Here is a 16,324-nt window from a genome sequence, read left to right as displayed (position 1 = left end):
TGAAAATTTAAAGTATCTGAGGGATTAGGTACCTCATAATATCATCAGTCACTTGACGCACAGACATGGTGCATTTGTCATCTTCATGGAAGCGTGTTTGTTATATTATTAGGCCAGTGTTTCATCAAACATCTCTTCAGTGTAGAGAGTGAGATGGAAATAATTTGCATATGGTATACATAATTCTTCCCAAGTGAAAACTTGAAAAGTAAGTAGCCTCTGAATTTTCTTGATCTTATGGAAATATAAGAACAGTTCAAGATTAGGATGACTTTTTAAAATGAAAGGCTCAATAAGTTGAGCCTGTCTTCAAATTCTGAGTTAATTCCCTCAAATTTTGAGTCCAGTTATTATTTACTTCATATTATAGAACCAGTTTAAGCTGAATATTTTCATTAACTTACCTAATTTTATCAGGTATATGTACTATTTTATGTTATAAAATAGTAATTTTTTTTGCTTTAAATACTTCAAATTGTCACTGTCCCCTCCGTTGTTATAATTAGGAAGGCATGACTTTTATATGATAGCAGTATTCTTTCAATAATGTTAATATCTTAACAATATTGACTGAATAAACAGGGAGTTAATTTCATATTATTGCTTTGAATAATGTACTGTTATCTTTTTGAGGAGGAAAAGATCTAGAATGTAAATAGGCTTCATTCAGAATAAAGGATTAAAAATTCATAAAGCATTGAGACGATAGATGGCTGGCTTAGGGGATAAGGAAGTAGAGAGAGGACGCATAGGTAAGATTCTTAATATTAATGCTGAGTAAGTTCTCAACATCTATTAATGATTTTCCTTACTGTTACTAAGCATAACTTCTCTTAGACTAAACTTACCAGGAATGTTCCCGTGTAAAATACAGTCCATGGTATTGCTTAAGTAAATAGTCAGGCTTCAACTTACAGTTGTTACTTTATTCCTCTTAATTTTTTGTATGTTTTATTATGTAATACATAAATATTAATATATATATATTTTAAATAAATACACTGGGGTTGCAATCTCAACATTTTTTACTGATGGGTTACATGATTAAAAATGTTTATTTGGAAACCACTGCTTCAGTGAAAACAACAGTATAAAATAACTTTTTTGTGCCAAAGTGGAGTCATTTGCAGGTTAAGGGACTATTCCCCCTGAGGTTGTATGCTGGCGTCTGAGATGAGGAGGAAGAGTTTTAGGTACAGGGAGAACAAAGTAGAATACTGGACGTAGATGCTGTTTGCCTTGACATCCGTCTCCTGCTTCAGTGAAAGCTGGTGGGAATAGTAGTAAGTGACTCATTGTAAACTGGAAGAGCTCTAGAGAGCTGCCGATGGGTGGGAGGGTGAAGGAAGGGGACCGGTGGGGTCCTGTGAAGGGACCTCTGGGGGTTGTGACTCCCTTAGAGTTTTGTCTCTGAGGTGTGTCCCTTGGAGCCTGGCCTGTGATCATGATCACTCCTCAGTTTCAAGTCTAGAGACCTGGCTTCTGATGGCTGATATTGGCTGTGTGTGAGGGTTATTCTTCAGCTGTAATGAACAGGATGGGCCATTCAACTTTAATGTCTTTCTCAATTTATAATAGTAATAATAATTTTAAAATTATTCAGGGAAAGACAGACATTCAGAAAGAAAACAGAACAAACAGGTTTGAAAGACCTAAATAGAACAACTGGAAATGAAAATTATAGTTATTAAAATGAAAATCTCTGTGAATGGGATAAAAAGATAAGACTTAGCTGAAGACAAAATTAATGACCTAGAAGATAAATGTGAAGAAATTTCTAAGGAAGTATTACAGAGATATAAAGAGATGGAAAATAAGAAAGGTTAAGAGATATGGAGGGGCTTCCCTGGTGGCACAGTGGTTAAGAGTCCACCTGCCAATGCAGGGGACACGGGTTTGAGCCCTGGTCCGGGAAGATCCCACGTGCCATGGAGCAACTAAGCCCGTGCGCCACAACTACTGAGCCTGCGCTCTAGAGCCCGCGAGCCACAACTACTAAGCCCACATGCCACAACTACTGAAGCCCGTGTGCCTAGAGCCTGTGCTCTGCAATGAGAGAAGCCACTGCAATGAGAAGCCCGTGCACCGCAACCGAGAGTAGCCCCTGCTCACCGCAACTAGAGAAAGCCCGCATGCAGCAATGAAGACCCAATGCTGCCAAAAATAAATAAATAAATTAAAAAGAGACATGGAGGCTGTAAGGAGAAGGTGTAACATAAAACCAGGAAGGGAAGACTAGAGAGAAAGTGGGAGGGGCAGTTGAAAAATATGAGAATTTCCAGAATTTATTGAAAACCTGAATACTACAGCAAATATTACGCTGAATCGTGAAAGTTTAGAAGATCCCCATTGAAGTCAGTAGTAAGATAAGGTTACCCACTAAATAAATGGAGATAGAGACCACATCCACATTCATATCATCAGGATAGCAGTTCTCCCCAAGTCTAAAATGTCAGTGTAACTCTAATCAGAATCCTGTTAGGACACTTTATTTGGTTTAATTTGGTTTGGAGTGAAACTTGACACACAGATCCTCAAACTTGTATCGAAAGGCAAAGGACCAGAATAGCCAAGACACCAGTGAAGAAGATGTGGATTTGCCTTGTCAGAAACCATGACATGGTAATAAAATACATAATTAGGACAAGGTGATATTGGCACAGGGGTTGACAGATAAATCAGTGGCACAAAGCAGAGTCTAGACACAGACCCACGCCTGTGCGGAAACTTGCTACGTGATAAAGGTGGCATCTGCAAATGAATGCTGGGATAATTGGTTTTCTGTATGAAACAGAAATACATGTCATCATACCATACGCAAAGTAAATTCCAGATAGGTTAATCAACTAATCAACCAAATGTGAATGCAAGCTTTAACACTTCTAACAAAAAGTACAGAAGTATTTTTGTGATCATAGACAAAGAGAGACGAAAAGTGCAAAATATAGAGGAAAAGATTGATTGGTTTGAATATATTAAAATTCAAAACTTTGTTCAGCAAACCTCTATGTCCACAGACTGGGACGTTTACAATGCTGATAAATGACAAAGAATTAATACTCGGAGAAAGAATTTCCAAATGAGAAAAAAAGACTACTCAATTGATTCATTTAGTTTGTAAAAAAGTAGTTCAATGAAGTAGAAACCTAGATGACTAATAAACATGTGGAAAGATGCTCAACTTCTGTAATAATTAGGGAAGTGTAAGGTAAAACAATGGGGTATAGTTTATACACATCAAATGGGCAGAAATGAAAGTGATAGTAACAGATGTTAGTAAGGATGTGTTAAAATTGCAGATACTGTACAGAGCTGGTGGGTGTGTACATTGGGATATCTGTTCGGAAGAAAGTTTGATTTTATCAAGTATAATTAAAGGTCATGTTCCCCATGACCTAGCAGGAGAGGAAAGGAAGGAGGGAGGGTGGCACAAGGAATAACTCTATTTGTAATGTTTTGTTTCTTAAAAAAAAAAAAAAGGAAGAAAAATATATATGTAATCTGAAACGAATAGGGCAAAGTGTCAATATTTGACACAACTGGTGGGTTTGCTTGTTTGTTACATTCTTCCCCTTTTTTAAGCATAACATTTCATTTCTGTATTTTAAACTAGTAGCATGTGTTTCATACATATATAGTCATATGATTCTTTAAATACATACCGTCTTTAAACAAAGACCCGTGGAATAAAAATGATACTGAAAATAAGGTGTAATATTTTAAATACCCATCCATTGTACATGTACTTCCATAATCCCAGCCTGCTTCTTCCTTCCACAGATAATTGCTATCCTGAGTTTTGTTTTAAAAATCCCCTCCCCCTCCTCCCTTAAAAAAATGCTTTTACCATATGCGTATTCATCTCTAAATGATCGGCATTTTTAAGCTTTATGTAAATGAAATCAAACTATAAGCATTCCTCTGCATTTAGCTTTTAAAAAACTCAGTCTGTTTGTGAGCTTAGTCAGTGTTGATGCTTGTAACTATAGTTTATTCACGTTCATTGTCCCAACGTCTCCCCCATACTCTTCTAAAAGTTCTAGGTTTTGCCCTGTTGTATTTAAATCATTAATCCATGTGGAAGTGATTTTTGTGTATAATGTGAGATAGGGTCCCAGTTTCATTTTTCTCTCCTAAGCAGTTTTTATTGCACACCTAGTTCATCCATACCCAGTGATCTGCAGTGCTGGTCTGTCATTGTTCAAATGTCTGTGTGTACGTGGATCTGTTTAAGGATTCTTTTATTCTGGTCTGTTGGTCCAGATTGTTCATGTGCCAAAATCACATTAATTGTCATATCTTTAGAATTATTTTTTTTTTTATCTGCTAAGACAAATCCTCTTTAACTTAACCCTGTATTTCAAGAGTGTCTTGCCTATTGTTGGCCCTTTCTCCTCCCACATAAATTTTGGAATCATTAGCTTGTCAAGACAGACACAGACACACACAGAGTTGGGATTTTGATAGGAATTGAATCTGTAGGTGAAATGGGGAAAATTGATATCTTTTAAAAATTATCGAATATTATATAATCCCCAGGCTATAAAGTTCCACAATAATTTTGCAATAGAGGTCTCTGAACATCTTTTGTTAGACTTATTTCTAGGTATTCTGTATATTTTGTTGATATTTTAAATGGTATTTTCCAAAAGTTACATTTTCTTTCATCGTTATAGAACCATTTGTTTCTTATATCTAGGAAACTTGCTAAAACTCCATTTAAAAACTTTTGTTGATTGATATGGGTTTTCTGTGTTGACTGTCATATATCCCTCATGCAAAGAACTGTTTTGTTTTTTCCTTTCCAATCCTCATAAGCCATTTTATTTTATTTTCTATAGTAGCCAGGACCTCTAGTACAGTATTGAATAGAAATAGTGATGACGGGCATCTTGGTTTTATTCGTGATTTTAAAGGGATGCTTCAGATAGTGTGCTATTAGGTGTGATGCTTGCTTTACATTTTAGCTTATTGAAGTTTCTTCCTATTCCTTATTCGCTAAGGATCTTTATTATGAATGATTCTTTAATTTTATTGAGTACATTTCCTATTCATTGATACAGTCATGTGTTTTATCTTTAATCTCTTGTGTTGACATTCATGCTTCCTTTGGATAAACACATTTGGTCACAATTCTTTTTATAAATAATTTTCAGGATTTGGTTTTCTGGTATTTTGTTTGGATTACTTGAATTCGTGTTCATGAGTAAGTGAGCCTGTGATTTTTCCTTTCTAGTTATTATTATTATTTTTTAAAATTTATTTATTTATTTTTGGTTGCATTCGGTCTTCGTTGCTGTGCGTGGGCTTTCCCTAGTTGCAGCAAGTGGGGGGCTACTCTTTGTTGCGGTGCGCGGGCTTCTCATTGTGGTTGCTTCTCTTGTTGTGGAGCACGGGCTCTAGGTGCACGGGCTTCAGTAGTTGTGGCACACGGGCTCAGTAGTTGTGGCTCGCGGGCTCTAGAGTGCATGCTCAGTAGTTGTGGTGCACGGGCTTCGTTGCTCTGAGGCATGTGGGATCTTCCTGGACCAGGGATCAAACCTGTGTCCCCTGCATTGGCAGGCGGATTCTTAACCACTGCTCCACCAGGGAAGTTCCTTTCTAGTATTATTTATTTCTGGCTTTGGTACGAAAATTGTAATTAGTCTCATTATATAAGTTTGGGGCAAGTTCCCCTTTTTTTCTATTTTATGGAAGAGTTTGTGCACAATTGGCATTGTGTTTTCTAGGAGGCTTGGTAGAACTCAACCTTTGACATCTTTTGGGGCTTTGCATGTCTTTTGTGGGAGGGTACTAAACTATAGATTCAGTTTCTTTAATGATTATAGAAATTTTCAGGTTGCTTGTTTCTTCATTTTCTTTATTTTTTTCAGACTTCTAAGTTGTAAAATATAATGCTCATATAGAAAAAGGCATAAAATTTAAGTGCACAGCTTAATTATTATAAAACAACCCATTAAACATGGGGTGTCAGGACCCCAGAAGCTCCTGCATGCCCCTTCCCCATCTCAACCTCCTTCCTCAGCCCCAGTTTTAATCACTGTTGTGGGTTGAATTGTGTCTCCCCCTGCCAAAAAAAAAAAAAAATAGATATGCTTGAGTCCTAATCCCAGTACTTGTGTATGGAATCTTAACTGTAAATAGGGTCTTTGCAAACGTAGTCAAGTTGAAATGAAGTCAGACTGGAGTAGGGTGAGCCCTTAATCGTATGGCTGGTGTCCTGTTATGAGAGGTGAAGAGACCCAGAGGCACACACACAGGGAGAACCCCATGTGACGTGAGGCAGAGATGCGAGTGATGTGTGAGCCAAGGAACCCCAACGAGAAAGGCGTAGAACCGATTCCTCCTGGGCCCCTCACAGAGCAGCACATGGCCCTGCCAACACCTCGATTTCTGACTTCCAGCTTCCAGAAATCAGGACCACTGCGAGCTTGAGCCGAAGGGGACAGAGACAGGGCGAACTGAAGGAAGGAACTCCTGGGATTCTACCAGCAGGAAGTGGGCCGATAGAGCTAGTTGGCTGAGAATGTGTTACTCGCTTCAGGTGATGGGAAGAATGGCTCAGAGGCTGGTGGGGCTGCTGCGGTCACCAATGGCCCAGAGGCAGGACCACACCCCCTTGGCTCCAGAGGACGGGGCCACCTCCTGAGGGCTGCTGCGCCCCCAGACCAGGAGGACAGAGAGGGTTGCTCTCGTGCCTTGAAACCTAAGGGGACTTGCCCTGCTGGGGTTTTGACTTGTTCGGGATGCATGGCCTCTTTTTCTTCCCTGTTTCTCTCTTTTGAAATAGAATGTCTATCTTATGCCTGTCCCACCGTTGCATTTTTGAGATAGATAATTGTCCTCTAGGTTTCACGTGTCCACAGATAGAGAGGAATTTTATCCCAGGATGGACCATATCCACAGTCTTAACCATATCCAATTTAGACGATTTAAAAGAGATTTGGGACTGAGTTGATTGTATTTGGATGAGATTTTGGACTTAGTGTTGATCCTGGAATGGGTTAAGAGTTTTAAGAGATGCTGGATGAATGTATTTTGCATAGAGGAAGGACATAAAGGGACATAAAAGGAAGGACATAAAATTTTTGAGGCCAGAGGGCAGGCTGTTTATTGTGACCCGCCAAAAGATATGTTTAAGTCCTAACCCCTGTTAACGTGTGAATGTGACTTTATTTGGCAATAGGGTCTTTGCAGATATAATCAAGTTGAGATGAAGTACATAGTAGAGTACTACGACTGATGTCCTTGTAAGAAGAGACACAGAGGCACAGACACTTGAGGGGAGAGTGCTGTGTGATGATGGAGCATCATCTACAAGCCAGGGAAGGCCAAGGGCTGTGGCAGTGCAGGCACTAAGAGAAGGGCGTGGAGCAGGTTGTTTCCTACAGCCTTCAGAGAGAGGTTGCCCAGCTGACACCTTGATTTCAGACTTCCAGCCTCCAGAGCTGTGAGAGAGTAAATTTCTGGTTTCTCAAGTCACTGAATTTGTGGTAGTTTGTTACAACAGCCCTAGGAGATGAATACAGTTACTGTCATGTCTTTAATGGTATCCACTTCATTGTTGTTTTTCTTTACACTTTTATCACCTAAGTATGTATCCCTAAACACTATGGCTTACCTTTAAAATAAACTCTTGATATTAAAATAGAAGTTACGAAGACAGTGCAGAATTCCCATATACCCCCATATAGTTTCCCCTATTATTAACATCTTACATTAGTATGGTACATTTGTCCCAATTAATGAATCAATATTGATACATTTTATATTACCAGGGTTTATCCTTTATTCAGATTTCCATAATTTTTGCTGAGTCTTTTTTTTTTTTTTAAACTAGAATGATCAGGTAGCAAAATAACATAGAATACAACACAGAGCCGCATGAGAGAAAGCTGCGCCCTCAGGCCTGGGGTTGGGAACTCTTAGTCCCCATATTCTCGGAACACGTTCCATGATTCTCTGGGGCAGCAAGGCTGGCTGGAGCCCAAGCATCTCCCTGCTGACGGCGTAACTGGTCCAGGCCCAGGGCACAGGCTACACACGTGGAGTGAGGCCAGACAAGTTACACCTGCTCCCCGATGAGCCCTTAGAAGAGGAGTGCTCTCTACAAAGGCCCTACACCTGGCAGGGATCGCTGGACCAGGGAGAGTCAGAGGTTTAGTTCCTCTGTGGCTGAGACACATAAAAAGCCTAGACCAATCTATGCGCAGATTCTCACTAACTGGAGAGGCAGGGGAGTGAGACTGCCTCCAAGCCAGTGTTTGGTCTTTGGTAAACAAGGATAAATACAAAACATGTTCCTCAAGTGGGCTTGAGCAGAACTGGGCACAACAGGTAGAAGATTCCAAAGCACCATTTAGTGCCCGGCACAGAAGGAGACAGGGGAGGGTGTTGGGGTGGGGCGTGCTCTGCCGTGGCCTCTGCTGCCCTGGCCCCGACTCTGCACTTCTCCCCGCTTTCCGCATCTGCCCCCACTTCCCCGGCCTAACCCTCCCGGCCTGGAGCGCCGGACCCCGGAGGCCGAGGCTCTCTGCCGGGGCTCAGAACCTGAGGCTGAGCGCCTGCAGCGGGGGGTGGGCAGGGCAGAGCGTGTGCTGGGCCCCGGAGGCTGGGGCGAGGCTCAGAGCAGGAAGGAGTGCTCAGCTGCCAGAATGGTGGCTGTCTTCTGCTCCTGGATCCGTTTTGAACTTTATATAAATGGAATCATACAGTATCTCTTTCCATGTCTCTTAATCTTGCTTTCATATTTCTTTAAAGCTTTTTTTCAATATTTTCCATTCTGGGTAATAATTTTAGTATACTTTTCGTCACTAATTTTCTCTTCACCCATCCATTGAGTATCTGAGTTAATTCAGTATACTTATTTCCCCCCAGTTTTATTGAGATGTAATTGACGCACAGTGCTTTATAAGTTTAAGGTGTACAACATAACGATTTGTTACAAACCATCATGAGGTGGTGACCACAGTAAGTTTAATATACTTTTCAATTCTGTTGTCCTATTTGGTTCTTTCTTTTCTTTTTAATTTTTTTCTTTTAGCAGTGCCATGTGGCATATGGGATCTTATTTCCCCGACCAGGGATTGAACCCGCGCCTCTTGCATGGGAAGTGCAGAGTCTTAACCACTGGACCGCCAGGGAAGTCCCTATTTGGTTCTTTTTCATATCCACAAGGATTTTTTTGATAGTCCCTGTTTCTTCCATCAAACCTTGAGTAATCTTTCAGAATTTTATTGTACATATGATACACATTTATTGTTACCGTCCCTATCTGATATTTCTGCTGTTTTGCAGTGTTTTGGGGTCTGGTTCTATTGTTTCTTTCTGCAGTCTCCTTCATGCGACTCATCCCCTTTTTTGTGACTTTTGATTGTGAGGTCATATTCTTTGGGGTTTTGCTTATAGCACTTCTTTGAGGCCTGAGTCTGAGAGGATTTGTACTTGCTTCTTCCATGTGCCTTGGCTTACTACCTCCTTGAGACCTATTTAAGCTAAATTAGTATGTTGGGGCTTTTCAGGACACACAGGGGGTTATAATTCTAGCCTCAGCTGTGTGAGGGCCGGCTTCTGGTTGTCAGTTTCTCAGAGGGGATGTTTCCTCCTCCACTTAGAGCTCAGACTGAGAAGGAAATGCTGCTTCACCGCCTCTCTCTGCAGGGCTGCCTCCTGCCCTTGTGGCCTTCCACCGGGTCCCAGGGTTTCAAAAAGTCTCCAATCTGATTTTCTGACTGTGGGCGCTCCAGCCTCATGAAAACCCGAGCTCCTGGCTGTCTTGCTGGATTCAGGCCTTTTCATTACTTTGGCTTCTGAGGACTTGACTTCTTTCATTATAAGCTCAGCCAATATATTTAAAGAGACGGTTTCTGTATTTCATCCTGCCTTTTCAGGGATTCTGTGCTCACGGGGGTTTATGTTATTTAATCTGCCATGTTGTTGATAGTGAAGCTGTTGTATTATTCTTCATACTTTTCTAATTGCTTGGAATTTCATCATAATAATAACCACTAAACTATAATATGACCACTTTTCCATGTCTTTAAATATAACTTTCTTAAACATCTTTTTTAATGGACATGTAGTATTTTATAATGATTTATCTATCCCCTTTTGATGGGTAGTTTTCCAGTAGTTTGCTGTTAAAAACACTGATGAAATGAACAACTTTATACCTACGTCTTGCTGTGCAACCAAGATAAATAGTAGAAGTAGTGTTACTGAGATAAGCACCACTGAACACCTCAAGGCTTTTGATATTGGTTACGTATAGGCCGTTTGGAAGCGTGTCCTTAATAATAATGTAGATCTGTCCGTGGCAGGAAGAGAGCCCTGGGCTCTGGCTCCCGACTTGCTCTGAGTGAGTGTAGCCATCGACTCGGTGTCGTCACCGTGGAAGAGGAGGCGTCGGTTGGTTAAGCTCTGGGGTCTCTGTCTCAGCACCTGTGGTTCTCACTTTGTGCTCTTTCTTCCCCGCTCCCAGGTGACGTCACGGTGGACTTTCCGATGCCCAGGATGCCCTCAGGCTCTGTCACACGACGATTCCCACTTTCACGAGCGGCACAAGTGTATCAACTTCTTTGTCAAGGTGTACGGCTATATGCCCTTGCTGTACACACAGTTCCGCGTGGACTCTGTGCTCTTCAAGACCCGCCTGCCCCACGACAAGACCAAGTGCTTCAAGTTCATCTAGGGGCATTGCGCATATGGGAGAGGATGAGCAGAGTGAGGGAGGCAGCTCCTGAGGTCCCTAGACGTGGAAGGACCTCAGGGATGCCCACTGGGTGGGTGGCCCAGACCCTCTGCTGGGAGAGCTGGCAGGGAGAGTGGGAGGGACAGAGCTGCCTTGCTCTTGAAATCAGCCACACTGGCCGGAGCCCTGGTCCCAGGACACCAGGGCTCCCTACACAGGGCACTGGTGATAGCTTACACTGAGGGCCACAGGGACTCTGGAGAGTCACTCACACAGTTCATAAGCCCAGGGCAGCTGGTTTGTGGTTTTTAATTCACTAACAACTACTATTATTATTTAAAAAGAAAGTTTCAGATTTGCCATTCGAGGCTTATTTATATACATGTGTATATATATACACATATGTGTATATACATGTGCGTGTATATGTATATATGCACACACACATACATATATATATATATTTGAGGGGGAGTTTGGCATTTCTGCCCATCTCACAAAGTGAGGGACGTACCACGGTGGTCTGTATTTTGGTGGAGATGGATCCTGGCCTTCTGGTATCTGACTCATCTTTACAGATCGTCTCCGTCCTCCCCAGGGGCATCTATCTGTGTGCAGAAACAAGAAAGGGCTGGGCGTGGCCCTGTTACAGGGCCCTGCCCGAGATAAGACCTGTTGCCAACCAGGGCTCTGTAGCTAGAGGTATGGGGATCTGCACCTTTGGGGGCAGTGGAGCCTCCCTGTGCAGGACTTGGTGGGTTTGAGGACTCCCCGCTGGGTCGTGCTGTCTGGGTTCTCAGCCCAGCTCTCTCCCTACCCCCTGTTTGAGAGAGAAGACTGAGGAAGGACCGAGACCTGCAGACAGACCCCCAAATGGCTCTTCTTCTTCGACCCTCCTTTGAAAGACATGTTGTGCTTTGGCTACAGACTTTCCTGCAGGTTCTCTCATGTACGAGAACAGAAGCCTGGTGGGCTGCACTTCAGGTGTGGTCTGAGTGGTTGCAGGGCGGCCTACTCTCTCTGCCACAGAGCAAACGAGCATCCTTTGATCCCCACCCGGCTGGCCGGGGAGTCACAGCAAGGCACCTGCCTTGGGATAATACCTTGGTGAAATTCACCTTCCCCGACCCCTGTCTGGACCCACATCCTATAGTTATTGGATCCCTCACGCCGGGTTGGTTCCGGGACCCCCTGAGGTTTGGTATGTGTCAGAATGGTGGGAGGATAGGATTTGTTAGGTTAAGCTCAAATCCAGCCTGAAACAGGCATTCACACCCCACATTACCACGTTCCGCTCTGGGTTTAAATTTCTATTTCCTGGGCTGAAATAAAAGTAAGCTAATTTTTTTTTTTTTGGGTGGTGGCAGCAGTAGGGGAAACAAAGAGGGCGTTAGTGGCTGTTGGCAGGGATTTAGCCCGTGGCCTCTACCGTATTTCTGGTCCCCACTTTCCTCCAGTGAAGTCGAATCTAGGAGGTTCCCCACAACTGACTGAACAAAGGCTCAGCCTTGTCCTGGGCACGCACATGCCTTAAGCCAGCTCCGTCTTCCCCTGACCTTGACATCCTGTGCTCCTGTGTCCAGGGGGCACATCCTCCTCTGACCTGCCTGCCCCAGATGGGTTCTCTTCAAGTATCATTTTGAAGCCAGGCTCTGTCCTGTGGGTAACACCCACCTGTAGGGCCGCTTGACCTAAGGGACTCTCCCCGTCGGTGGACAGGACCAGGGCTCCGTCCTCCGGACAGTCCCACCGGCATCTTCCCGTGGTTCCCCTGCTGGGGCGGCTACCTGGGAAATTGAGCTCTGCTGCTCAGCAGCCCAGCGAAGGGGTCCAGACCCCCCGCTTCCTAACTTTCTAACTCCCCCTTCTTTGACCTTGGACTTTATTCTTTTTAGCAGTAGCCTTCTTCCCTTTGGGAAGCCAAAGAGTGTGGTGTTGTGAGCTATAAATGTGGCTGCTATTTTTATCTTGTCTCTCTTAATGTGAGGAGCTCCTAGACTGCCTCTGAGCGGGCCTGATGAGAAAGGAGCTGTGTCAGGATCCCCTGCACTGGAGCCAGAGCGCGGGGTCCCTGAGCACTGGCGGCAGATCCAGAGCAACTGGTACTCTGCGGCTGTGGATGACGTCACAGGGCACTGTAGGGGGGGGTGGTGATGTCAGAGCACAGACGAGGGTGGCACTACTTGGACCTGAACAGGACACTGACTTGAAGGACTCCAGACAGCAGTCTCTGATGGACACTGGCCACGTTCGTGAAGGACACTCCTCATGGTGAGAGGGAGGGTGGTGAGAGCTTTTGGAGGCTTGGTTAGTTCTCCTGGAGAATGGCCGCTGCTCTTTGCAAGGCGGGTTAGGTAGAGGCCCCGGCCCAGGCTTCGAATGCCTTTGACGCCGATCGGTCACCTTGGGAAGCCCAGATGTCACCTGCACCACCTGATTGGCTCACCTGGAGCACGGGACAGCCCTGCAGCGCACGTGGGCTTCCTCGGCTGTCCCGTGAACCCCCGTTGCTGTCTTTGCTCCCAGGGCCTGGCGCGTCTTTGCTCTCCAGCTGGCCAGTTTGCTCTTCACTGAGAGGCACCCAAATGAGGGGGAGCCCCCAAGGTGCTCATCAGGCCTTTCTGGGCTTTTGCACCTGTGCCGTGTCCTCCGCCTGTGTGGCCTGCACCTCAAGCCAGGGCCCGTGCGCTGGGCGTGCAGGAGTGGTCGCCTCAGGAGCGGCCTGCCTGTGTGTGTGCTCGGGGAGCTCCTGTTTGCAGTGCTGGCATTTGAAGGGGGAAGCTCTCTGATACTCATGCCGTGTCCATCCGCCCCACCCCTTTTCCAGTCATGAGCACAATGGTCTTACGTTGGATTTTTTGTAAAAAAAATAAAATGGAGACTTTAACTCATGAAGCTTGGAAGTCTTTTGTGGTTTTCCTCTCTGCAGGACGCTAGAGTGGCCTGAGGGAAGGTGCCTGCCCGGTTCCAGGAGCCACCCGTGCACGGCCAGCGGGCCCCTCCCAGCACGACTGTACGCTGTGATTTGGTCCTGGAGCAGCCTGCGTGCCTGAGCCCGGCTGACGCTGTCAGAGTGCGTGGACGCGGGCAGCCTTGTCTGTGTCCGTCTCTGGGATCAGTCATTTGATTACATAGAGAGGAACGTAGCTGTCACCGAACTGGTTTGAGCGGGATGTGGGGTGGCATGTGGCACGTGTTGGCCACCTTTACTTTTTCACGGTAACTTTTCAGTGTGTGTGGTGTGGTGCCGGGGAGCTCAAGTGTACGTGTTCCCAGCCCAGAGGAGAGGGCTGGCTTAGAATGGCCCCGTCGGTCTGGGGGTTGTTTGCTGACTTCCAAGGAGCCACAGAAAGCTCCCGCATCTAGTTGGTGCTTAACTGTCCTTTTGATGTCTGGCTTCTGCTCAGCTGTGGGATCAGAGCCATCCTTAGGGAGCGAGCACCGAGTCACGGGCTTGGAGAGGACGGATGGAGACAGGAAGGAAGATGGAAGGCAGAGAAAAGCTGAGTTGGGGGTGCTCCTCTCCTGGGTTCTGCAGTTGGGAGTTTGGTTTGTACTAACAAGCCTGAGAATGCCTGGGACCCACAGTTCAGTGTTACTCCGAGACTAGGGTTGACAACTGATGTGGTAGGTTTGCGGCAGGTGAAGGGGGAAGATGATGTCGTATCGGGTGGGGATGCCTACTTGGTCTGCAGCTGGAGCTGCCAGGCTCCTATTCTTGCAGCCATCCATCTCCTTGTTACCACCTGTGCTGGCGCCAGAGAGACGAAGTGACATGAGGCTGTCGAGATGGGCGTGGTACTAGACACAGAGATAACATGTCTAACTTAGGTTCTGTTCCTGCTAGTTCTGGCTTGGACTTAGCAAGGTAAGCCAAAGTGGTCAATGTTAGCGGTTGATGTTATTGTCACTGAAATCGAAGATTCCACCATATTTTCAAAAATGTGGTTAAGAAGGATAATGCTGTGGTTAAGGATATGGACCCTGGAGTAGACTGTGGGTTTAGATCCTGGGTCACCCATTAAACTGGCGGGGAGCACGTTATATTCGAAACTTCTTATCCATAAAATGGCAAGGAGTGTGCCCACGTCTTGAAGATGTGTTGAAAGTAAACATAATAAACGTGAAGAGTCCACTGTTCGGCACACAACAGAAATGCACTGTCATTGGGGTAACATACTGGAAACTTCTTAGTGGCACTTTCTGCATTCCAGCTCATTCCAGGCTCAGCTGAAGCATTGCCTTCAAGAAACCCTCCCTTCTCAGAAGTTGCTTGTTCCCCTCTAACAGCCGCCACCGCCCCTGGCCCATCTCCTGTTACAGCAGCTGACCTGTCTTACTTCACCGCACACTGTAATGGTTATGGGTCTGCTTCCCACACCAGCTTGTAAGCCTCTTGAGAATACAGCACTTAAGTGCTAAACAGTTTTTTCCCTCCCTCTCTTCCTCCTTGCGAAATAGTTTTTTGATGAATGAAATGATTTGATGACAAAATTAAGGGGGGGGGTCACATAGAAATCATAGCTGGCAACAAGCTGAATAGTAATCAGTACCATGGTGCTTTTGGAATATAGCTAACGTGGTATTACCAGAGTGTTGTAGGAAGTTGGCACGCAACAGCTACGAAGTATTATATTCACTATTTTTATTATTTAAATCTTCATTGACAAAGGGGGTTAAGAGAGCATGGCAAGAAGAATTACACACCCAGAATGGATTCCAGAAGAGATCATGAAGTACGGTGGGAAGCCTTGCACTAGGACCAGCCTTGGGTTGCTGTTTAATTTCACCTGTTTCTTGACCTGTTTTAATTAGGCAAATTGTTTTATCCTTCTTCATTTGTCTTCATATTGCGAAAGAGTACGAATCTTGGTCATATTGTAGGGTTGTTATGTGAGAATTTAATCTATTTAGATTTTATTTAACCTATTGGTCCTAATATTTAATTATGAAAAATTTCAAATGTACAGGGAAGTTTAAATAATTTTTATACTGTAAACCTGTATACCTAACAGTCATTTTACTACACTTGCTATATAAAGCTATCTATAGATTCATTCCTCTATCCATTTTTTTTATTCCTCTATTCATTTTTTTTCATCCCTTTTATCCATCCTATTTTTGGTGCATTTCTAAGTATATAATTACTGGCATTAATACACTTCCCTCTAAATACATAAGCACACACATCATTAACTGGAGGTCAATATTAGTTTCTATGTGTTTAATGTAAAATTTCCATATTAAATTTGTACATTGAAATGCACAAATCTTAAGTGTACTTTCTCTTGACTTTTGACAAATGCATACACTTGTGTAACCAACCCCATCAAGATATAGAACATTTCTGTCAAACCCAGGATGTTTCCTCATGTTCATTCCTAGTCAATCTCCACCTCCACCCCACAGTGATTTTATTCTTTCACCTTGGATTAGTTTTCCTGTTCCTAGAATTTCATATAAATAGTGTCATACAATTTTTACTCTTTCGTGCAAGGCTTCTAGAAACTCAAGTGTGTTTCTGAGATTCATCCAGTGTTGCACGTATTAGTAATTTGTTCCTTTTACTGAGAGAGGTATTCCCTTGATTAACAACATTTGTCCATTCTCTTGATAGGCACTGGAGATGTTTCC

The 16,324-nt window shown here is 44.0% G+C and overlaps 1 protein-coding gene across 2 annotated transcripts in view; it reads left to right on the top strand.

The window, feature by feature from the left end:
* The window catches only part of EXTL3 (exostosin like glycosyltransferase 3), a 61,279-nt gene extending 50,246 nt beyond the window's left edge, over nt 1–11,033 (top strand). For both annotated transcript variants that reach the window (XM_029202812.1, XM_029202813.1), the window contains one exon: nt 10,481–11,033. In XM_029202812.1, the coding sequence (XP_029058645.1) occupies nt 10,481–10,690 (210 nt within the window). In that variant the 3' untranslated portion in view covers nt 10,691–11,033. The remainder of the gene's footprint in view (nt 1–10,480) is intronic.
* The last annotated feature ends 5,291 nt before the right edge of the window (nt 11,034–16,324 follow it).

This window comes from Monodon monoceros, unplaced genomic scaffold (genome assembly GCF_005190385.1).
Source record: "Monodon monoceros isolate NGI ecotype Baffin Bay Population unplaced genomic scaffold, NGI_Narwhal_1 Super_Scaffold_5, whole genome shotgun sequence".
NCBI lineage: Eukaryota > Metazoa > Chordata > Mammalia > Artiodactyla > Monodontidae > Monodon > Monodon monoceros.
Note: the sequence above shows the minus strand (reverse complement) of the source record. Positions and strands in the feature narration are given on the sequence as shown.